Raw genomic sequence first — 24231 nt, forward strand, 5'->3', positions numbered from 1 at the left:
AAGATCATTTAAACCACTTAATGGAGGACAGGAATTAATGGCTGCCATAGAGCAGAGTCAATTATATGGATATGTTCATAACATATTGTGTATAATTCATAGTGTAATGGCACGTACACCAATCAGCCCCTCTGCATTTGTTTTGGTTATAGCCTGTTTTAAATGAGATTATTGACTGTATTTTGAGGGAAAGAAGTGGCTGTCTTCATACAGCGATATAGATGTGTTGTCGCTGTCTGCCATGGTGGGGCGGCATAGTCTTGATGGTGGTAGCTCCTGTTAATTTGTATTAATGTCAGATAATTTAGAGTTGCGATGGATGTATGGCCACGCCTTGTGCTCTCAGGCAAAAAATTGGATTCATTAAGAAGACGGAGGAGCCGGTGAGGTTTTTTTGGCCCCATGGTTTCAGGTCACTGAGTAATGTGAGGAGATGGAGGGGGTCTTGGCCTGGAGGACAGCGGGGGGACAACACCCCCACATTGGAGCACATCACACTGATACGTCTCTCACTGGACGGTTTTTAGCTGCTCCTCTCTTCTACAGCCAGACCTGACTGAGCCTGTGACTGAGAGCAACATAGTCACAAGGCAGTCTGGGGGGGGGGGGGCTGGTTGTGCTGCTTGCGTCCTTACACTTTTGTTTCAATTAGATGTGTGAACAATGTGCACACTTTCACATGACAGGGCAAGCAGTCATCATTCCTATTACATTCAGAATTACTCTCTGTCATGCAGACATGTTCATGGGTTAGCCTGAGCCTCTGATTGTCGAATGGGATCACGAATGAGCGATGAAGATGACTTCCATATCAAAAACATCCTGTCCCCTTAGGCTGTCAGCTCCCACCTCCTTCTGTTCATTGTGAAATGTACACAATCAGTCACATGTCTGTCTGAGATGCCTTTGAGGCTCCGTCTCCAAACTGGCATACCAATCATATACTCTAATTAGCGTGTACATCTGGGACCACACCTAGACATTTACAAGCATGTTTGCAGTCGTAACGGCACATTAGGGATTTGATTCAGAAGTATGTGAACGAACCATAAGCACTTTTGCAGCAATTTTGTTATCCCTTATAAACATGAACACACAGTTTTTGTCAATGTGACTTATTGGCTGGAGGGCAGACTTTGTGGGAGGCCGAGCCTGGGTTTGGCTTCTGACCTCAGCACAACTCAGCATTTAGAGGCAATTAATTCAGGGCTCTGTTTGATGTGCAAGCTGTGTGCAACAGGATGTGAGGGAGCGGGAACGGCAAGCACCCCTTTTATTTTTGTTTTGTAGGTGCGGTTGTTTTGGGCTCTTTAGTCTAAGTTTTAGTCTAAGCACGTTTGTTTATTAATTTTACAAGATTTGAAAAGAAGGGGTTCTTGTTCTGTGGTAAACACGTTATAGAGAAAAACAAGCCATCTACTTTTTCTCCATATTATGACAATTTACTAGTATGAGACAATAATATTAAACTTTAATAATTATTTTTGTCAAATCCGAGCAGTCTCTGATTTAGTACAGTGTTTTTAAGGTGCCACAGTTGACACAGTTGAGCATGCCTACACATGTTGATACCAAATCAAAAGAACTCAAATTGGTCCTCTGTATCAACTCCTTGTGCTGTGAGCCTCTGTATGGTTTTGAGGACAATAAAGCCATTAGCTAAACAGCTGACCTTTTTTTCTTAATGCTTTTGCCCATCATTTCTGGCGTCCATGTTTTCGAAGGGCCTGTATTGAATGCTAGAGGGGTTTCTCCTGAGCTAAGCATCCTTTTGGTGGACAGGTTGCCAATCAGAATTCCCGATGACTGGCTATGTTTTGGGGGCACCGATATGCATCCATTTTTCATCCTTGAACTGAGTGTGACCTTAACTCACTGACATCTAATCAGTTATAGGGTCACAAGCCGTGTGCTTTTTTTTTCCATCCCGCTAATGGTGTTGACGGAGAAGAACCATGCTCAGCTATTGGACATGGTGAGGTCATCTACGGGCGCTTTGATTTGAGCATCTATAGAAATGCAAATGTCACCGACTGCCTGACCAGTACATCACAATAGGCTTGGGGCAGACAGTGTAGCTGCCACCATTAGTTTTAATCTCTAGGTTACAAAAAAGACAAACAGGTTCTGCGAGTGTCACACAGGAGACAAATGAATGTGACATCTTGTGTTGTTTAAAGACGTGTCTGGCTTCAGTGAGAACATAAGAGTGATTAAAGAACTGTTTAAAGGGACGGATGGGTCAAGGGTCGTGAGTGATAAGTGAGGTCACACAGGGTCGTCAGCAGACGGGTTCATCAATTTTGCTTCATACTTTTGTCAGCCAAACTGCACAAAGCTGCTCTGGTTAATGTATTATTTTTAGTGAAAGTCAGAACAACAGCACGCTCCTTTCACCATTCAGCTAAACTGTAATTTATCACACAGGTGAGTGGAAATGTGAGAGCGATTTGCTCATTGTTAGAGCTATAAAGTTATTAACTAAATCACAAAAGCTCATCAATAATATAAAACAATGCTGTCCTAGCAGGAGAAACTGCAGTGATCTTATCGGTACAACATGTTTAGTCTTTCTAGCTCCAAAATAACACTTGAGACAATTTAAGAGGTTCTCTCATTCAGCGAGAAGCTGATGCTGTGAAAGCCGTTAATAGCAGTGACAAAACTATACGCCTTTTTGTTTAATAATTTACCTGAAAACAGATCATCGCTCATTGTGTTTATTTTATGTTTCTGTAGAAGGCCACTTTAAAAAGTGTGATAAATGTTACCTCTGATAAAGATGCTTCTTTTACTTCAGAGTAATAAAGAAAAACTACCACTAATCCAAGGTTTTATCTTTTTGTTTTCTTTTTACTTTACTCAGATCAAATAGTACTGAACAGTCAACGAACAAAGAACTGTTCACAGTGTTGATATGGAAGCTATTATTTTTAGTATTTTAAAAGTAGACCGTCTGTTTGCTTTAATTTCAAGTTAATGGGATATATATTTACTGTAAAGGCCAGACTTAGTGTATACTTAAAGTTTGGATAGCGTGTGCTGCTTTTAGCTGCTCCACTTACTGTAATTAAAGCTCTCCCTGTGTTAAGAGCTTGTGGGTGTGTGAGTGTGGGTATGCAATATTTGTTGTCATACAAACTGAATACTTATTATTTTGTGTGGGAGTATGGTCAGCTCTAGAGTGTAGTGAGTACAATCTGAAATAGATTAACTTCATGCAAGCTTTCACAAGATGTTCTGTTGGATGCATTTGCAAAATGGGCTAATAGGCTGTTTTACTGCTTTTGCATGCGTACCTCTTCATGGGCCCTTGCCGTGGTGAGCTGCAGCCATGTCATTAAGTGTGCTGCCTGGAGCCCAGGGCAGTGTATATATACTTTGTCCTCTGCAGAGACGGGCATCCCCATCAGGGTCTGCCTGCACCACTCTCCATATGGTGCCTCGTCATTAGTTTTCTGTTGCCCCAGTGCCTGGGAGGTTCATCAAACCCTAGAGTCCAATCTCTCCACAGCCGACTTCTACTCTACTGTGACATTTCTCTCTTTGGCCAATCGGATAAGTCACACATGGCTTCACCGCACGGAAGAAGAACAGCAGCCTCAAGCAGATGTTGCTCGGCCATCTGCCTATGGAGTGGAAAACTGGGTTTCAAGAACAGTATCTTGGTTATTGTTAAATAGTTCACTTTGTCTTGAAAGGAGAGATGTGGGTTTACGGCTATTAACTTAAGACCTCAGAGTTCAGGTCATTGAGAAGGATAACAATGCAGTATGTTTTTCACCATCAAGAATTTTTAGATTGTGCACCGAGACCATTTTTTGAGACATGAATATATAAAACATGTCCCCATATGGCCTTCTTTCTTACTCCAGGGCAGTTCACATTAGTGCAAAGTTAAGAGTAGAACAAAACAAATGAACAATCAAACAAACAAATGATGGGATAATAATGAAACAGAACAATACAAAAATAAACCCAAGGAGTATTTTGAGTAGGGTTGGGTACCGAAACCCGGTGCCAATATGGTACCGGTTCCAATACAACCGGTATTACCCGGACCGAAACGCAACGCACATTTCGGTGCTTCTTTCCGGTGCCTGAGCCGATTAAAATTGAAAAAAACTATTGTTGTGAACTTCTCTGGTGACTCCGCCCTGTCAGCAGGTTACGATAGCCTATCATTTAACTTTGACAGCGGAGGCTGCGCCGTGTGCAGTGTTGCCAGGTCCGCGGTTTTCCGCGGAATTGGGCTACTTTTGAAGTGTTGCCGCGGGTTGAATTTTTTGTCCGCTGATTCGGGTAGACCTATTTTGCATGCAAATTACATGAATATCTTTAAATAAAAATACATATTTTAAATGAAATAATTTATTTATACCCAAATCCTACCAAACTAACTCCAGATCAGCACGTACACGCCGACACATCCGCGCAGTGCCTTCGATCTCCGCGACCTTGTCCGTCACCATGGAAACATTGTCACGTGACATCTAAGCACTTTGGTGCTAGTGACGTCACGGAGCCCCGAACCAGAGTCTGTAAGTAGAAGTGATTTCCAGCAAAGCAGCAGGGATTTGTGAATCTCACAGGAGAGGTGGGCGATAGGCGGTTCAGAATCGCCTACACGGGAGGAGCGATTCATAGGCGAGTATGATTATGAATCGCCGACCTCCCCAACGGGGTGGGACGGTTTGGCGAGAATCACCTCGTGTGATTACTCCTACACCCCATCCCGGGGTGGGTTTGGTTCTGTGGGATTCACAAATGGGGCCCTTTTAACCCCTTAGTTTAGTTTAGTTTAGTTTATTTTAGTTTAGTTTATTTCGATCAGCAAAATATACAACAATCAGAATTCAACAAAAGAAGAAAGTGGCTGACCGAAAGGGTCGAGGCTGAAGCTATCTAGTTTATAAGTGCCCTAACCTATGATTTCTCAAAAAAACTTATTTCAAAGAACCATATATACAGGACTGTCTCAGAAAATTAGAATATTGTGATAAAGTTCTTTATTTTCTGTAATGCAATTCAAAAAACAAAAATGTCATGCATTCTGGATTCATTACAAATCAACTGAAATATTGCAAGCCTTTTATTCTTTTAATATAGCTGATTATGGTTTACAGCTTAAGAAAACTAAAATCCTATCTCATAAAATTTTAATATTTCCTCAGACCAAGTAAAAAAAAAGATTTATAACAGCTGAGTGTTTGTCAAGGCTCAGGAAACCCTTGCAGGTGTTTCGAGTTAATTAGACAATTCAAGTGATTTGTTTAATACCCTACTAGTATACTTTTTCATGATATTCTAATATTTAGAGATAGGATATTTGAGTTTTCTTAAGCTGTAAGCCATAATCAGCAATATTAAAAGAATAAAAGGCTTGCAATATTTCAGTTGATTTGTAATGAATCCAGAATGCATGACATTTTTGTTTTTTGAATTGCATTACAGAAAATAAAGAACTTCATCACAATATTCTAATTTTCTGAGACAGTCCTGTATATATATATATATATTAGTGCTGTGAAAAATAACGCGTTAACGCGTTATGATTAAATTACAGGATTAATTAGTTACTTTTTTTTAACGCATTTAACGCATGTGCAGAATGAGCTTCCAATACGTTTGTTGTTGGTCGTCTCTACAGCAGCATGTCATTCTGTCTCTACGTGTCGCGTTAACACGACTCCGATCTCCGTCTCGCGCGCGCCGCAGAGCTCTGGTGCCGGCGCCTGACGAAAAAAAGTCACTTGCCCCCCCCCCCCCATCATGAAGGAGTTATGCTTAGGACACCAACATGGTTAGCAGCGGTACTGGACATGGACTTTAAAAGCAGTGTATATGGTTTGGCACGGGCATATTTTGAGTTCTTATATTGGGCTGGTTTTTGGGCTGGTTTTGTCACACAGACCTGGCAACCCTGGCCGTGTGTGACTACGTGAGCCCGTGTCGAGCACACCAGCGTCATGCTGGGCGCGACGGGGAGACCGTCACCGGTCCCCCTGAACACGTGGAGACCGATTATGACGAGCAGCCTGAACTTAGATTAGTACCGGAACGTTGACTGCAAGTCTTGCATTCATAAAAGTAGGCCAAGAAATAATAAATTAGCCATTATAACCATGCTTAAGCTAGCTCGTAGCTAGCACGAGCTACGAGCGTGACAGTCTGCTAGCAGGTGTGTTGGTGTCCAGCGGTCCCGGCTGTATACCCGGTGTTACCGGGAATATAATGACGGAGGAATAAAGACCGTGGGGCGTCACTTTGTTTCAGTGTAACTCGCTGTCAGAAGCAAAACTTTATTTGTCACGTGTCATCTTCAGTCCCTCTGATTGGTTGTTCTCTTTGCCCATCAACAGTGACAGGATTAACCCTATAAAGTCTGCACATGACGATACATATCACATCATATAATGGAGAACATATATTGTGTATGTTAACAGTCTGATATCCGTTGTGTGTCGGTGCTCCATGATAACGGCTTCTACAGGGAATATGGCCGAAGAGGTTTTTAATGTCCTCATTGTGCGTAAAAAAAAAAAATATCGGTTCAGGCACCGTTTAGGCACCGGTATCGTTTTAAAAGTACCGGTTTAGCACCGGTATCGGAAAAAAGCCAAACGATACCATCCCTAATTTTGAGTGGGGTTTGTTGTACTCAAGGTAAGAAGAACAAAGTTATTTTTGTCCACTTTTATTCTGTAATATGACCAATATTTTTCATATTCAGTGTGTATGAAAAAAAGTCACTGGTTTCTTAAAAAGCTAAATACAATAAGCATTGGATCAAGGCACATACAAGACTGGCCAAAGGGCATACAATGCACTTTGGTTTTCAATTGTTAAGAACATTTAAATTCAAATTGTGGAAACTTAACAGTGTGTTCATTTGGAAAATAATACAAAATAATATTCATAACAAGGAGTTGCTGACACTGTGGTAATTCTAATGTAAGCTATCGTGTTTTGTCTTTTCGGCCTGGTGACTAGAATGACGTATGGTACATGGTACTAAAGAATGCCGCCATTGTCGTTTGGCCGTTGTTGGCTTGTACAAATAGAGATAGTGGGGGGTCCTTTGTGTCAGCCGGTCCAGTCTACTTGTTTTGAGGAGCAGAGAGCTCCTTAAGGTCGGTGTGCTTTATCTGCCCTGTGCTGTGGTCTACAATCCTATCAGAAACACTGGAACCCTGCTTCGGTTGCTTTGTTGTGTTTCCTCTTCTTGCAAAACAGAAAGAAAAATCACACAACGAACAAAGCAGTGAAATAAAGGATGGCACCTCGGACTCCAACCAGGTGAATATATGAGAGTAAGACTCTTCATCCACATTATATGGAGCTACTGACTCCTACAGACTCCTCATTCTTTTTGAGGGCAACATGCCTGCTTTGCGAATTAGTCCATCAGCTGTGCCTTGGTTTACTTCATGTCATTTTTTTGCCTTTTTGTTTTTCAGAAAGCCACAAAGTTAAAAGAATGACCTGTGCTTATACTACATGGTTTTCTAAGGTCTGATTGTTCAACACAGCAATGAAAACCCACTTTCACAGTTGACAAGTCATCATATCTCAGTAGAACACAGAGTTTCTTTTAGTTGGTCGATAACCTTAAGCAAAGGAAATACAGTACAAATTACTACAAATTCCTAAAATATAGAATTGCAGTTAGTTACAATACCCACGGAGTGTTCAGTGATTTCCTGCAACTGGAACGTTCTTCGTCCTCATAAAATGTCCTTAAATATAAATTATATGGCAAATGTACAGAACATTGCTTCCTTAGTCTTATAGATCCAGTGTTTTGTAAAAGTCTTGCCACTCTGTTTATGTCACGCACTCATCACGAATGACCATGCGCAATATCATGAATGGGAATGGTCTGAATCTGGTATTCCACTGTCCCTGTAGCTCCTGTTGCTAATATTGTTCTCGTTATGTGGGCTTTTATATAAAGTCAGGCCATTAGGTGGGAAAATTGTGTGTATCACAAATTCCTCCTTGGTCACAGGCAGGTGATTTATAGGTATCATTTGAAAAGAAGTCTCTCGTATTTCGAGGATGGAGGTGTCCTTCTTCGTGCCAGCCTCAGCATAGTCATCCTTTCTCCGACGGCCTTTGTCGTAGGTGCAGTTTCGGGAAAAAAGTGAGCCGTTCCTGTGGATGTACCAACACACCAGTGCCAACATGATTATTGCCAAAAGAGCTACAGCTCCTCCAATGATAGCAGCCAAAGGCAGACTGGAATTTTTGTAAGGCTCCTTTTCCTGCTCTCTGTTTAAAGTTGTAGTCGGGTTGTACGATTTGTGAGAACCAGTCTTTGTCTCGATGCAAACAGGGGTCTCATCTGACAGGTAAATGTTGCTGGTCTCCATGGGAACCATGCATATCCTGTAAGAAGACTCTGGCTCCAATGCGGTGAGTAGGTACTCCTTCCTCTCCCCCTGCACAATGGTCTCAGTGATGGAGCCAAAGGCAGGGCTGTGTCCCAGCTTCAGCCAGCTGAGCCGTAGGGCAGTCATGGGCTGCGACACCCTCCACGATATGTGTATAGCATCTGCACTACTTGACTTCACACTGATAGTGATGACCTTTCTGCCCGAAGAGGTGGTCGTGCTGTGGTATTTCTTACCAAAGTCAGGCCCTTTTACAACAGGCCTTTTAGTCACAAACAAGGGCCACTGAGGCTGTGTGGGGCGCAACGTGTTGGATACTGTGCTCGTCTCATACGTGGAGATGAGGTCTGAATCCGTGCAGTCAAACATGTCTGTAGTTAGGTCTTTAATTGCCATGCCTCTCACCTTATCAGGACCCTGGCACATGAATCCACGTACATTCACCTTAGACGGCAACGACCGTAGCCAGTCACGCACCCATTTCATTCTGCAAGTGCATTGCCATGGGTTGTTGCGCAGCAGGAGCTGTGTAAGATTGTCCAGATCTTCAAATACACCCTGTGGGAGACTGCTCAGGTTGTTGCCAGACAGGTCCAGGCGATACAGCTGCCTAAGAAAGGCAAAAGCCTCAGACGGGACCCGATTAATGTGATTATCTTGTAGCTGTAGCTTCTCCAAACTGTTGCCTGGTAAGTTGGCTGGCGGTGATGTCAAGGAGTTCCTCATTAGCGAGAGCTCAGTCAGGTTGATCAGGTTTATGAGAGCCATCTCTCCAATCCCACGGTTGTTGAGCAGGTTACCATCCAGGATTAGTCGCTTCAGGTTGATGAGATCTTGCAGCGACTGCTCTGTAATGGAGGAGATGCGGTTGTCATCAAAGCGCAGCTCCTCAATGCTCATGGGTAGGCCTGAAGGGATCGTACTTAGGTGGTTTCTGGAGAGAAACAGCAGTCTGAGGTGGTTGCTGTCCCTAAAGGCCCCCTCCTCTATGCTGACTGCAGATACCGAGTTATCATCCAGGTGAAGTTCCTCAATGTAGGGAATTTGAGCTAAAGAGGAATGGGTAATCATCCGCACGTTGTTCTCCTGAAGGTGGAGCTCCTTTAGCCCAATAGGAAGGTTGGTGGGGAACTCATCCAGATTGTTACAGTATAGGTAGATCTTCTCCACATTTGACAACCTGCGGAGCTCTGCAGGAATGCCTGAACTCCTGATGCGATTGTTTTGCAGAAAGAGCACTGTAGCATCCTGGGGAAGACCAGTAGGAATGGAAGTCAGACCACGGTCATTACAGTAGATGAAGGTCCCATCGCAGCGGCAGGCTGAGGGACACGAGGCGGAGGTCACCAGGGGGTTAGCAAGACCCAGCAGCAGCCCAACCCTGATGAGGAAGAGGATAAAGGCCTTGCATTGACGCACCATCTTGATGCTGTGTTGCCTGGCAGTCTAATCACTCAGGAGCCCCTGGGGAGAAGACACAAGGGTACATTTAATGCACAAGGCCTTTAAAGGAGAGCCAAATTCCTGTTCTCATAATGGCAGGGTGTTTGAAATGCTGCCTGCAGCACTTTCTAGATTAAATAACTGCTGAAGGAATCAGTTTGAAATCCTCCTAATAAATGTATGTGAATTGATTATTAGTATTGCCAAACAGTAAAAATAAGAATAAGACTTTTTTTTCTCCCTACAATGAACTATTTTCTACAGAGCTATCTTTATGTCATCTGTACATTTCTCAGATTAAAAGTTTAAAAAGTAATGTGCATTAGAAACAGAACTTCTCTTAACATACATTTCTAACGTCTGAGATTTGTGAATTGAATGGCTATGTCTCGACTCTGACTTGTGAAATGTAATAGCTTCCCTTCGTTGTTTTACACATTTTCTGCATCTCAAGGCTGCCTTTCATCGGTCCAGACCCCGAGAGTGAACAAAGTCAGGCTTTGTTGATGAACTGTTGTGGAACTGACATACTCTTTAAGTCCTGTTAGATCATTACCCATGCCTTTCCGCCATTCAAATTCTAGAGTTTAACTCGGCTCTTACAAGGGAGGGAAAGAGAGATGCTTGCTCTCTCTAGAATATAGGTTTGATAAAAGTCTTTAGCAGGTTTAGATCCAAAAGGGTCAGGTTTTATGATGTTTTTACAGTATATAAATTGATCTTAAGCAAACCGTGGCACAAAGCAGAATGTGCCAATTGCTTGTCCATCTCTTTTTTTCACCATTGATGTGTAGTTCCCTTTAATTAGCCTAATACTGATTAATTGCTTTAATTATGCATTCCTGCCATGACCTCTCTTCCTGCTTATCTCATTAGAAATTGGGGTCTCGTTAGTGAAGTGGAAAAAAGCAAAGCCGTCCGTTTTTGTCATACCTGATTTATACGACGTGGTGAATCCGCTCCAGCCACCATCAATCCAATCAGATTTGCGCTTGAATTTGTTCTTATCCTCTCTGAAAAGGAAAAGTTTGTCCGAAGGGTTTCTGGTGATATCCTGACCTGGTCAGTGTTTGCTGAGCTGATCCTTGTTTGGACGAGGACCTCCTCTGTGTAGTCAGAGGCTCATGCTTTCAATTCCTTCACCATGGCAGATAAGCTTGTAGAAAAAAGCATCCCCTCCTCTGACTGACAAAACATGCAATCGCAGGTGATATTACAAATCCTAATAGCTGTTAAGTTCAACAGCCATAACTGGAAGTTAGATTTTTTGGGTGTTGTATAGTGTTCCGTGTGTAGGACGAAGGCTCTTTTCTGCAATCAAGCCTGACGGGCATGATGAGTTGACACAAAGCTGGTCTGAGCCATGCCAATCCCCTGTGCCACAGGCTCAATATGGGCCTGTTCACTCGTGTACTCCAGGTCTTCAGGTAACCCAGAATCCTTTGCTCCCTTGTCGAGCCTGTATTCACATTAATCCAGGGCTTTGGTCCCTTTTCCTGAAGCAGATAACCAATGTTCGTCTTTCCTTGATGGAGCAAAACAGGGCAAGATGCTTATCCTTTTGGGCCCAGAATCCCTCACGCATCTGCAGCTTGACTCATACGTGCCGTCCTCACACCTGTGATGGTACTCTGAAAAATAACCAGAGACAAACATCCTTAGTGCCCACATTCAGTCAGTACAGAATAATGTCTTAATTATCAGGCAAAAAGACAGTGAACAAAAATACATGTATTGACCATATTTTTCTGACTTATACCTTTCCGTTCATTTCCCCTTATAATTTAGTAGAAATTCTAAAATACATCACTCTCTCTGCCCCTTTACATTAAATGCACTTATGTCAGGGTTTTAGTAGGAAACCTTAAGTGAACTACATGTTGATACTGAGGAAATCTAATTAAGTTTAGGAATGCGTTTGATACTGAACTCTAACCTCCCTACATTGTGAATTCTTATTTAGAAATACCCTTGCTTCCCGCCATCATTTAGCCTGTTGACCTTTTACAGCCCGTTACTCGAACACACCACTTTTCTTTTCTATGGTAATACAAGAAAGAATGTCTATGCATACAAAAGTCAACAGTGATCTAGACCGCAACACAATAGAAGAGGGTTGAGTCCCTGTGCTTTTCTCAGTCCAGTTCACTGCTTAGCTGAGTGTTTGGTGCTTTACAAGAGAACTAGTCCTGTGCGAGTTTCAAAACGAGGCAAGTACAGACTCTACACGAGAGGAAAAACGTACCCAGTCATTTCTTAATGAATTACTTGCATTGTTAAAAAGCACATGTGACAAATGAGGCCCATTTGAATTTTGTATGGCGAATGGGGCGGCTGCTGCATCCATCCCTGTCACTCTCAGCTCTCTCTCTCTCTCTCTCTCTGCGACCCCGTACCCCCACCCCATCCTCTATGAATGCTGTTTCTGTTTGTAAAAATAGAATTCCCTTTGCCAAAGAAAATATTATGTTTCCTCTTTCAACACAATGGCTTTGTGTCCTTACATGTGACCATTCATGCGACCTGCGTGCTGCCTGTGTTTGCTGTAAAACATGTAAAGGTAAATTAGGAACAAGGCGCTCAGCCATTTAACAGTTGTAGCCCTTGACAAGGAGAAGATTAGGGAACTGAGAGGCTTGAAACTCGATTACAACTCCTGAAATGCTGTCTAATAATAACCACCCCTTCCTTCTGTTCAATCTAACCACGGCCCTCTTGTCCACTATTACATTAGTTGTTGATTAAAGTCTGGGGGAAAAGCACCAGATGTGACCTCCACTAACTTCTGAAATAAAAGAGTCTGACGAGGGGTAAAAAAAAAAAAAAGATTAAATTCTGTAATCGAGTTTTAGAAAATTGCGAGATGATAGAGGGATATGTGTCTGTCTGTCTGTTGGAATTAACTTTTATTGCAGCTCTTAGTCAAGCTATTTCAATTTTAAATAGCCCTTTTCACCTCATTTTGTAAAGTTCTCTCTCCTCTGAATAACGTTAAGTATGTCGTCTTGATTTGGATCCTTGAATTCTTCTTACAAATAACAGCATTTCTGTCTCGTCAAGAGCCCAGCAAGACCTATAAAAACAAACCATATATGATATGGAGCAACAGTTTCCAGTTTGTTCAACTTTCTTTGACCACTACAACTCTGTTACCTGCTGAGATAACAGAATATGGCTCAGTCCCCAGAACAAGAGGCAAGTGCATGGTTATATATTCTTTAATGACCCCTTAAATATAATCAGAAAGGGCAAAAACATTATGTCTCATAGGCTTCGGTGTGATGTTATTTTGTGGGGGATTAGACGTCTGCTTTGAAGTCATCATGCTTACGTTTACGAGGAGCATTGTCAGGCCGAGATGCTTGGCTGGGTTTTTTTTTGTTGCTCCCTTTTCTTTTTCCACGCTCATCGGATTTCAGGAGAGTGGCCCCTCTCCATTGTTCGCTACAAGGCAAGCATGTGGACCGTGTAGCCTCAACAGAGGGGGTTTAGGTATAACAATATTTTATTCAGGCAATAAAAAAATGCCTTTCTGCAATAATGTCCATTTTGCAAGCCTTTTCTTTTGCATTTACCAATAATGTTAACACATGTAAGTGTACTAACTCACGCACACACCTACGCTATGTTCATGCACACACAATCATTTTCCAGGGCAATGGAGGCCGAGTTAAACATTTTTAGTGATGGATGTCTTTCTCCATCGCTCTAATAAGCTCCGCCGGCTGACAGGGGATTCCTGTAGCAGTCAAAGTGGCTTCTGCTTCATTTAATCTGAACTGGCAAAGTTCAATTGAGCATCCTAGTAAAATTGTGTGTGTGTGTACAGCTAGTTACCTTTCAGTGGAGAGCGTGGGAGGCTTGCACAAAGCTGGACACTGATAGCCATTGTGAGCTCAACACACATAAATGCACTTTAGTCTGCAATAACAGAGCCCAGGACTTTGTGCCCCCTAGTCATACACTGCACAAGAAAGGCTTTGCAAAACCTACAATAGAAACAATTTCTTGCTTGTCAGAAGTATTGCAGATTATAATGACTTTTAGTAGAATACAGAAAAATATGACATTCAGTTAGGGGGTAGAAGAAGCAATGGCTGACTCTTAAATTATTCATGAGCCCAGAAAATAATTTTGAACCAACAGAGCTCTCCATTGGGAAATCAATGAGTTTGTATTCGCTGTTGATTATTTATTCTAAGTCATAATATAGTTTTGAATTATGATTGATGGCACACAATATTTCTAATGTGGGTTATATTTTAGTTTAAAAATGTTTTTTGATTTGCAGCGTAGTTTTAAGTTAAAACTAGAAACCATGAATTCTTCCTGGTCGTAAGATTATGCACATATATGTATTACTTATTATGGCTAAAAACAGTTAAAGCAAAAAGTGTGGTGTGTATTTGTAATTTATTTCATGCTTTTCTGCTCTTAACTGTTTTTGACATTTTCCATGTTCCTATGCAAAGCCTTGTGTCTGCCATTGATTTCCGTATTAGTAAGTTGTGTGCCACAACACCGGGCAGCGGCCTGCTGTGGTGCCGGTACTCAATGGAACATTCATGGTCACATCTGAATTCACAGGGACACAGGACACGTTTCAGCCAAAGAGAATATGGGCCAAAATCTCTTGCTAGTTTCACAGATCTGGTATGTGGCCTCCTGGAGCTGCCTTCGAGATGGACTGACCAGATGATACTTTTGCTGAGAGCAGAGACAGGCCTTGGATAGACGGGGGTCTCTCTTTTGTAACAGCCTGAAAGGAGAGATCTATGGCAGCTGCAGTGGTTTTTCCCCACATGGGGGTGGTAGGCACTGCAAGATGAAATGTGTGTGTGTGTGTGTGTGTGTCTGGATGTGACAAGCAAACCCCAAAACATTGAGTCCTCATGTTAAGCTGCTCACAGGAGACCATCTCAGCACAAGCCTGCCTACAATACTGAGATGTGTTAAAGCGCTCACAAAGGTTTTTCCTGCAGTATTTGTGCTTTACACATTTACTTTCTGGAACCAATATGACATGATATGACTTTTAAAGCTTGGAATAGATCTTAAAAGGTCACCGCTTAGTGGCTAAATAAATTATGAAAATAACTGAATTAGGCCTCCTCGGAACACAGTGTTGAATCTGAAATATGTCCTGGTTATAAAAGTCCTGTTATTACATGTCCCCTTAACACAGTCATTCGTATTTTATGGGTTAACTCTTCTAGCAATCGAATACTCTGTTTGTAGTGACCTGGTTAGTTGTTAATCTGCAATGTGAATTCCCTCTGAAAGCAATTGACTGGGGACTTTTGCCCCAGGCAGTCATCAGTGAAGACAATTGGGTCTGTCCTTGTGTCTGCTATGTTTAACGGGCTATTTATTTCTTTGTCTCTCACACCGAAAAAAACAAAGAGACACCGTCACATTGCTTGACAACTGAAGTCAAGTTTGCATCTGCTATTGATGAACTGAAATCATACATGTATACATCATTGTTTAAAGCCTGGGTGACCGTATGGTTGCATGAAGATAAAAGGCCAAGCTAAATTGGATTAACAACTGTCCCTGGCGTTGCCAATAATACATCCAGATTATATACAGTGCCATAGAACTGAAGGCGCCCACTTTATTGCATTGATCCAATGAGATACATATCAGATTTGTATCAAGAGAGCATTGGATTCATTTGCACCAGAGATTGACTTTCGATTGTCAGTCGGCGGTATGAGCAGGGCTGTTATCTAACTGCAAAGCGGGTTTATTTCTGCTTGTTCATGAAAAAGCTCCCACTGTCAGACATTAGTTTCGAGGCTCTGCTGCTGTAACGTCCCAGTGTGCGCGTTAAATGAGCCGCTGCTTGTGTGGAACTTAAATGGCTTTTATTTTGTGCATTCACATTTTGCGCGTCCACATTCAGCTCCACAGCTCTCACACCGTATGCTGTTTCTTTAGGGAAGGGGGGGGGGGGGGGGGTTCGACTTGTCTGCGGAAAAGCTTGCGTTGGCCCACCGTACATATCAATAGAGGAGGGCATGAATAGAGCTGGCCCCCAGACAGGGACGACGGAGACGCGTTTAGCGGAGTTTCTCCAGCTGCACCTTCATGTAACTCTGCGGGATCCGCGCTGCAATTTCAGCCGCACGCCGGGGTGTCTGGGACCCGGCTGCGACGCGGAGACTAAAATCACACAGTCCTCTAATCCCATCACGTTTGCGTATTGGCCACCGTTTATAACCCCCACTAGTTGAGGAACATCACAAGCTGAAAACAAGGAACGGGACCATTTCAGACGCCCCTGTTGCTCTTAAGTGCTTTAAAAAATATAGTATTTTTTTATATATACATGTGACCAATGTAGTCCACTTAGGCGGAGTGTGAATTTGTTATTATTATTAATATGTTTTACATGTGACCAATGTCATCTACTGAGGCGCAGTGTGAATGTCACGGAGGAATTTAGCGTGTCGCAACAAGAGCTGCGTCTCTTCAGGAGAAGGTTGAGAAGAAGCGGAGAACCCCATCCCAGAGACGTGGTGATGGGCTCTCTGCTAGAATAAAGAAGCGGCAAGGTGCAGGCATTAGAGGACTTGAGATGACGAGATAGATGAATACTGTTTTTTGTATTTATTATTCTGCCGAGCTGAGAGAATAACTTGCAGTGCGTTAACGAACCGAGCTTAATTTGGTGTTTTGGAAGAAACGTGCACTCGCGATGTTCTGTCTCACTATATCTTAAGGCTTTACTACACTTGCAACATCAACCAGAGAAACCATTTTGAGTGGAAAATTTAAAAAAAATATTGAGAGAGGGGGAAAAACAGGAGCAACTAATAAGATAAGATAAGATAAGATATTCCTTTATTAGTCCCTCAGTGGGGAAATTACAGGATCACAGTAGTATAGCTCACTGATAAACGAATAATAAAATAGAAACAAGTAATATAATAAGCAATTAAGATACTAGTAACTCCTGAGGATCCCGCATGACTTTAAATTCCTTCTGCCAGAGAGAAGATCCCAGAAGATGAAAAGGGGGCATTCTCAACAGGACTGTACCAGCAAAAAACGCACTTACCTCTATAATTAAAAAAAGAAGAAAGTAACAGGTATCCTCTTAAATTGGGGCTCACAACGGGGGAAAAATAATCCAATCCAGACTATGAGGATTTCAATTCAGATTAAAAAAAAGATCTTCTGGTTCACAAGGCTGGAGCTATTTTGAGTTTATCTGGAGCAGCACTGCTATGTTTACTGGAGCCCCTCACTCACATACACAATCTGTAGGCTGTGTGGGATAGGTGCACGGCGAGACCTCAGTACAAATGTGGAGTTGTGTTTGCCTCTTGCTTCAATAGAGCACTGATGTCATCTGGAGGAGGAGTCTCTCTCTCTCTCTCTCTCTCTCTCCGTCTCTCTCTCTGTCTCCCCCCCACCCCCACCCCTCTTTCTCTCTCGCTCTGTGCAAAGGAAAAATGCAGTGTTGACTGGATACACTAGGGGGAGTGGAGGCAAGCAGAAAGGCACTCACATCCTTTTCAGATGTGTGCGCTTAAGAGGAGTGAATAGTCTGGTTGGACAGCAATGCTCACTGTCAGAGGAAATGTACAGTATGTGTGTCCATTTTGGTGACAATGAGGGACACACACTCACACACACACACACACAATGCCTTTTACTTGTAGTGTTTTGTTTGGAGCTGCATGTGGTTTTGTGAGCAGTAGTAAGATTCTAATTTGCATATTTGTTTGAGAAGTGTCAGGATAATTCGTGATTAGGTATTTTTTTGGCACCAGGGGCTTCATTACCGATGTTATGATTTGTCAATTATCTCTGTTGCAGGTGTTTTTGTTGTTGTTGTTGTTAAATCTAGATGGCATACATGTCTTCTAAAACACAATAAAGAAATGTTTCACAATGTTAAAACCCACATTATTGTGTCCAAGCAAGTGTAAACATTCGAATTAGAAACGTTGCCTCTATATGTGTGAAAAACACACCAGATTGGCATTTTTTTTATTGGATACGTTTTTTAAACGTTGGCAGGTAATACATATTTGATGATGTTGTCACAGTGAGCCAGAATAATTTCTAACAAGAATTTAGAATTGTGTTAATTCCTAATATACTTTCCTGTGTGTGTGTGTGTCTGTGTGTAGTCGCATACGGACAAACGTGCACATGTGTGCATCGGTGTTAGAGGACAGATACGTTAGTCGTTCCAACATACCTGAACCATTCTGACTCTTTGACCCTCTTTGGTTTCATGTTTAAATCAAGCCAAACAGTGGCTTTGCTCCCTTCAAGGCCCAAAGCAGCAGTGAGTCACCCCGTCAGTCAAAGAGTCTTACAGCAGAGCTGACCCGGGCAACACTCTCTCCTGCCCTGCGTCATCTCCAGTGTCCCCCCCCCCCCCCCCCTCCGGCTACCAAGCAAGGCAGACACCACGACCCAGAAGTGGAGCAGCTCTTTTTCTGTTGTTGAATATCAGCGTCCTGGCCCTGCCAGTGGGTCAATGATCAGACCTCTGTGCAGCTGTCCAAGTAATGTGAAGACTTCTGTTCTACATGTCATTCACCGAATACTACTTTTTGTGAAGACAAACTCAAACCTATTATGCTTTTCAGCTGTGAATGCCTGCATTCATTTTCTGGAAAGAGAAAGTACATTTCTGAGAGTTGTTATTTACTCATTCTTGGGGTACTCTCGCTGAAATTCACCCTAATGAAACCATTAGAAAAGCAAAAGAACAAATGTTGTCAGTGAACTACCATTAGAGTCCCCATCATATTTTTTACTGACAACATGTAAATAGAAAAGCCATACTTTGAAATATCCTGCCGTAATCCCAAGTATTAATCGAACAAAATGACATTCACGGCGTAACTTCCGAGCGTACAAACAACAGCACAACTAATGTCCCCATGTAGACTGTTTTAGTACTCGGTTCACTCGTTGATGTGGACCTCCATTCCAAGCAATAGTTATTACCTCATTAGGATGGGGCACACTACACAAGAGTGACTGTCTAAGTGTCTGACCACAGCTCACATCTCCTGCCCAGTTATTTGCCAGGAGTAAGCGTGTCCCAACTCCAGCCTCAACACATCGGCACACGGTTAAACCATGAGTGCCATCTTAACGGGAGTGCCTAATTGAACCGACACTTAAGCTTGGAGCATCTGCCAAAACTACTTAGACCTCCACTGGAGTTGTTTTTACGGATTTGTTTGCTTTCGAGCTGGAGTGGCTCTCACTTTTGTACGAGACACAATGGGATTTCTGGACAAATATGAATTGTCTGCCTGTATCCTTCATGTTAATTTGGAGGCAAATCTGTTTCTATTGAACCATCTAAATTGCTCTTGTGCCACAAAGTCTCCACTGCTGCTTAATGTTTTGCGAGCTTGTCAATGAGCTTAACTGTATCATATTAGTCTAGGTGTTGCACGCCAAAGGCTGCAAGGTGAGAAAAGGTCAGTCTCGGACATCCTGACTTGATCCTTGTCTTCCCTCCAGGGGGGCGGAGCAGAGAACCTATGCCTGACCTCACCGTGCCTTCCTCTCCTAAATCGACTGCAGACACATCTGTCAGCGGCTGCTGATTGAGCCTCTCTCAGACATACAAAGAGCCCCACTGGAGAACGACGGTGTTGGGTTTCTGTTATCTCAAGACCAGGGGAAATCTGCGGCCCTATCCATCTTTTGTTCAAGAGGGCGGGTGCTCTCCTTTCCCAAGGATGCGCTCTAGTCTGTCTGGTCATTTGAACTATGTTTAGACAACAGACAGGTTGTTTCCTACTCTGTTGTGTGTGTGTTTGCAAAGATAGTTAAATATATTAAGCCACTTGATTTTGCTAAGTGCTGGCTGAAGTGCCTTTTGGCTCTAGTGGCAACGAAACAACTGTTAAGTGTGCACTTGTTCTTGTCCTACATCAGTCTGTCCTCAACCTGGTGGCTGTCTCTCATGACAGACATTCGATAATCGATTTTCTTTGATTTTCTTGCTCTGGTCAATTGATGGGGCATGCAGTTGGCAGGCTGTGGTGACCTACTTTTTGGACGCAGACCCAAGTCTGTTTGGTGCAATGTAAGCTCAGAGTTATGTATGTTATTATATCTCCCTCAATGTTCTCAAAATCTGTCATTTTAGCTTAGTGCATGTTCACTGAAAAGCTTGTGTGAAATACAATAAGCCCCCAAAGCCGCTCAGGGGCTCCCAGGTGAAAAGTGGAGGCTGATTTCCCCTCATGTCTCCTTCCTTGCTCTGAATTTATTATTAAAAGACTTTCCGTGTTCTTAACCAATGCCAAATAAAGGGGAACATGTAAAAGGCTGCTGCCAAAACCCCCGCTTTGTTTTTCATTTACCTTCTTCTTTATTTGCATATTCATCCTCTCCAGGCAATCAGTAGAGATCTTTGCTGCGGGCCCTTCATCTCCGCTCTGCCACCCTGACAGGCAGCTTTTCAGTATCACAACAGTTTAACTCAGATTGTGGATGAGAAATGCTGTTGGTTATGCTCGAAAATTCACATTTTTGATTCGCAAAGGGTGTAATGTGTGCCACAAGGATAGAAAGATGGTTTGGGGAAAAAAAGAAGGATAATTCAATAAATAAAGATGGATGTTGGATTTCGTTAGTGTGGTTTTGTTGAGACAAATGTAGACATCATGCAATTGCCCACAAAATGGTTGGCAGTGAAAGCTGACTGGTGAAGCTTGTTGGGTTTTATGCATATGAATGCAGATTTCAGTTCCATGAGGCAGGGAATGGTTGCCATGTAGTAAGGTACGGCCTTTTCTAATGCAGATCCCAGATGTCAAGGGTTAGGTCGAACCCTTCATCTCTTGGGACGAGGATGCAGAAAATGACAAGAGCCAACAACAACTGAGACTAAAGGCGCCGACATCCTGCTGCTTCGGCAAGTCCAGGGGCCTCAGCCAGCAGCCATTTGGGCCTTGTGATTGTAGAAGAATGACAAGCCATGCGAAATAGCCCCATCGACTGTTATTCCGCCTCATCTTTTGTTTTCTTTGGTTGTTTTTGTGGTCGCTGTTGTGTTGTTTGTAGAGACAGAGGAACTGAAGGATGAGCGAGTTCTATATAAAAAGGTAGAGGGGGGTAGGAGCTGACTTGTCAACCTCAGAACCTCCCATGGGTTAATGACCCCAAGAACAATGCTCTGTGATCAGATTAGATAGAGCACCCCTCCTCTCCCCAATGCACTAATCAGCACAATAAAGGAGGTAAAAGATAGAATTACCATACAGTGTTTTCACCGCAGTACACATTTCCAATGTAGCTAATTGAAGCACTTCTTTCTTGCTTTGTAACTGTTTTACTCCTCCTGCACTAAATCTGTAATCAACTAATTTAGTATCTTTTCTCTAGCCTAAGTGAAATGGCAGCATTTATCCATACAATGGACTCTCTATGCTCTATGCAACGACAAACCGTCAGCCTTCTGATTCCTCAAACTAAGCGCAAGTTCCTCCAATATTTTGGTGAATTGTGTGCTCTAGTTTTTAGAGATTAGGAGCATGAATGTTTCATGAAAGGGTCAGTGAGGGTTTACAGCCCTGAGGAGAGGAAGTCGGGGCTAATGTTATCTCGTGAAACAAACTGAGTTTGTGTTGCTCTAGATAAGATAAGATATATTGTACACAACCGTAAGGACTGTAATGGATCTTCTGATTGGTACACATACAGGAACTTCAGCAACAGCATTTTGGGTAAAGAGCAGTGGGATGTCACACGGAGCTCCCATGATTATGATCAAAGTGTTCACTTATCTGTGCCAAACACTAACTCGTCTTGGTTTCCTCTGTGATCTCAGTAATTGTGTTTACTCTCATGAGCCCTATCTAAAAATGACTTACTTCACGAGTGAACATAATGACTAATTTCTCGGAAAATACAAAAGCAATCCGAGTTTTTTATATGTTCATGCGCTTCCGAGCAAACTCTGTGTTGTCAGTGCTCTCCACTTTGAGCCGATGCTTCAATCACTTGCTTAAAATACATTCGCATTATCCAGTTCCACACTTGCATATGGTTGTCTGGAGTGATATAATTCAGTTTGCATCATTATATTATTATTTGTCAAAGCTTGGTAGAGTTATGTTGATATTTTGTCATTGTGGTGGAGAGAAAGGTCTTCTGGAATCTTAGCCACTTAATTTGCATTAAACTCCACCAGAAGGTGTTACCAGGTAACACCTCCAACCACCCCAACAACAAGGAGGTGTCTGCGCCTCACCGTCTGACACCAGTTCTTTGGCACTCATCCTGAGCGACTTGGATATCGGATGTCTTATTCCTCTGCAGCCAGGGGCCACATTCAAAGGAACCCTATAGAAAGTGATGACGGGGGAATAAAAGCACTGGTTGAGTCGAGGGGACATTTATGACTCTCCTGAAAGAAGCATTCGTCGACACACCGCCCACCTATTAGCGCTAGAGTGCATGGTGCTTGTGGTGGAACTGTCAATGACATGTTTTAGTTTAAACTGGGAGTAACCGGAGTAGAGCCTCTTTATCCCACTCTGTTGCTGGGGTTTTTCTGAGGTTAACCTCCTGCTGGAAGAGGTGTATGTGTGTGGCAGTGTGCATTACATTGGCATTATCACACACAGGCTAACTTCCCTTCAGGGCTGCTAGGTACCTGTTGCACAGTGTGACTCAAGGCAGATTGTTGATAGACGTGAAGCACAACAGTTTGCGTGTAGAGCTATGCCTTTAGTATGTATCTGCCTATACCTGTATCATTTCGTGATAACCAGCATAAAGAAAAGTGTAATGCATGTGAGTTCAGGATCATATTGCAACTCGTCAGCCTTTTTAAGTATGTCTGCTAATAGAGAGAACATATTTCGAGTTTATTTTAACATAAGGGTTCTTTGCCCAGCATCGATGATTTTTTTTATCGATCGTAGCCCTAAAATATACTTTTCTATCCTCCGATTTCACAAACGAACAATAGAGAAAAAGCTGTGACATTTCACAGGCCAGTAAGAACTCCTTTAAGTTGACCCATCAAAGGCAACCAAAGGTAGAGGAAGTCAACCAGCACATCGCTGATGGACGAGATGGGTAGATGTATTGGGTAAATAGAAGGAGTGTCATTGTAACCAACATCAATCACGCAGGCAATAACGGAGATGCGAATGTATCCGCAGTGATAGGGAAAAGAGCACTGGGGGCAGGAGCTGCCAGACATTGGCAGCTGCTGATGTTGGTGTGAAAATGTCTGTGATTTGAAATGGAAATGGTCCCTTTCTGTTGATTGAACCGTAGCTGCTTGCGTCAAGTTTCTGCATAACATTGCAATAGGCTCTCAAAAAAAAGCATTCTTCTCTTTGTAAAGGTCACTGTTATGTGGGAAATGCCAGCATTCCCTATTTGGGAACATTCATCACTGTGACTGTGTCATTTGTAAAAGCTATTTGTTCCATTCACATTTAAGCAGTTTACAATCCACATCTCCACAGATCTTTTTTGGATCATGTGTACGGCTTATAAAATGCATGTTTGCAAAGGTTAGGGTTTTTCTATACACCATCTTTTATATTATTTTATAGACTGAAACAACCTACAGTAAACACTAGTATTTGCTATATTTCTAGTTTCTAACCTGCAACACAGAAGCATATTTTCTCTCATCCAGTGCAGTGCCACAACTATGTTCTAATATTGTACTTGTGTATTGTTTTGCATTTAATTATCTGTACTTCTTTTTCATCTAACTTTCTCCCTGCTGCTCCAGTGCCCCAATTTCCCAGTGTGATCATTAAAGTTTCATTAGCATTATCCCCATCAGCAGCGTTTCTCTTATTCATGCCTATCACCTGAGTATCTGCCAAGGGAGGGCTTGAGTTTAGGCAGATATGTACTCCACATGGATTGCTTTAACACTGTTTCTGTGTTCCAATACCACGTTTTCAGCAGGAGTTCCTTTGCATAGTTTGTAATAGTTGAGCCCAAATTCTGCCAAACTCATTAAAGTTTTGCGTGCGCTGCAGCAGCAACCGCCCCCAGTTCTCTCAGGATAGGGAAACCCCAGAGGAGACTCCATTTAACCCCTAAGGATTAGTGCTCATGCCTACTTTAGCACTGGTAAAAGAGAAAACGTCTCAGCACATTGAGTCAAAAGGGATTCAGTCGCTCTCTACTGGCTTCCCACACAAAAATGGACAAAGAAAAAATAAAAGTGATTTTAATAGGGTGAGATGTTTGCCTACTTTACCATTTGCCCTTCCGCTGCCTTTACCGTACATCACCAGTCGACAAAAACAACAAAGCCAATAATCTCAACATTATATTCAAAGCACCCTGTGCTTCCAATGAATATTGTGTCTGCATCAGTTAGTCCTTTAAACACTGAAGGAAGAGTTTGAATTAT

At 42.5% G+C, this 24231-nt stretch overlaps 2 protein-coding genes across 4 annotated transcripts in view; one reads left to right on the forward strand and one right to left on the reverse strand.

Annotated features, from left to right (window-relative positions):
- The window catches only part of macrod2 (mono-ADP ribosylhydrolase 2), a 431365-nt gene that overhangs the window by 74335 nt on the left and 332799 nt on the right, over positions 1-24231 (forward strand). The gene's annotated exons all lie outside the window — the stretch shown is intronic.
- flrt3 (fibronectin leucine rich transmembrane 3) lies at positions 6267-17136 on the reverse strand. Of its 2 annotated transcripts, none has more exons than XM_056435474.1 (3): positions 16906-17136; positions 10773-11470; positions 6267-9860 (listed from the first exon to the last, which is right to left on the reverse strand). In XM_056435474.1, exon 3 carries the CDS (start codon positions 9816-9818, stop codon positions 7866-7868), a length of 1953 nt encoding a protein of 650 aa, XP_056291449.1. In that variant the 5' UTR covers positions 9819-9860; positions 10773-11470; positions 16906-17136; the 3' UTR covers positions 6267-7865. The 2 variants fall into 2 exon arrangements, with proteins under 2 accessions (XP_056291449.1, XP_056291450.1); XM_056435475.1 differs by lacking the exon at positions 16906-17136 and adding an exon at positions 13171-13979.

Source organism: Pseudoliparis swirei, chromosome 17, assembly GCF_029220125.1.
Source record: "Pseudoliparis swirei isolate HS2019 ecotype Mariana Trench chromosome 17, NWPU_hadal_v1, whole genome shotgun sequence".
In the NCBI taxonomy this organism is placed as follows: Eukaryota; Metazoa; Chordata; class Actinopteri; order Perciformes; family Liparidae; genus Pseudoliparis; species Pseudoliparis swirei.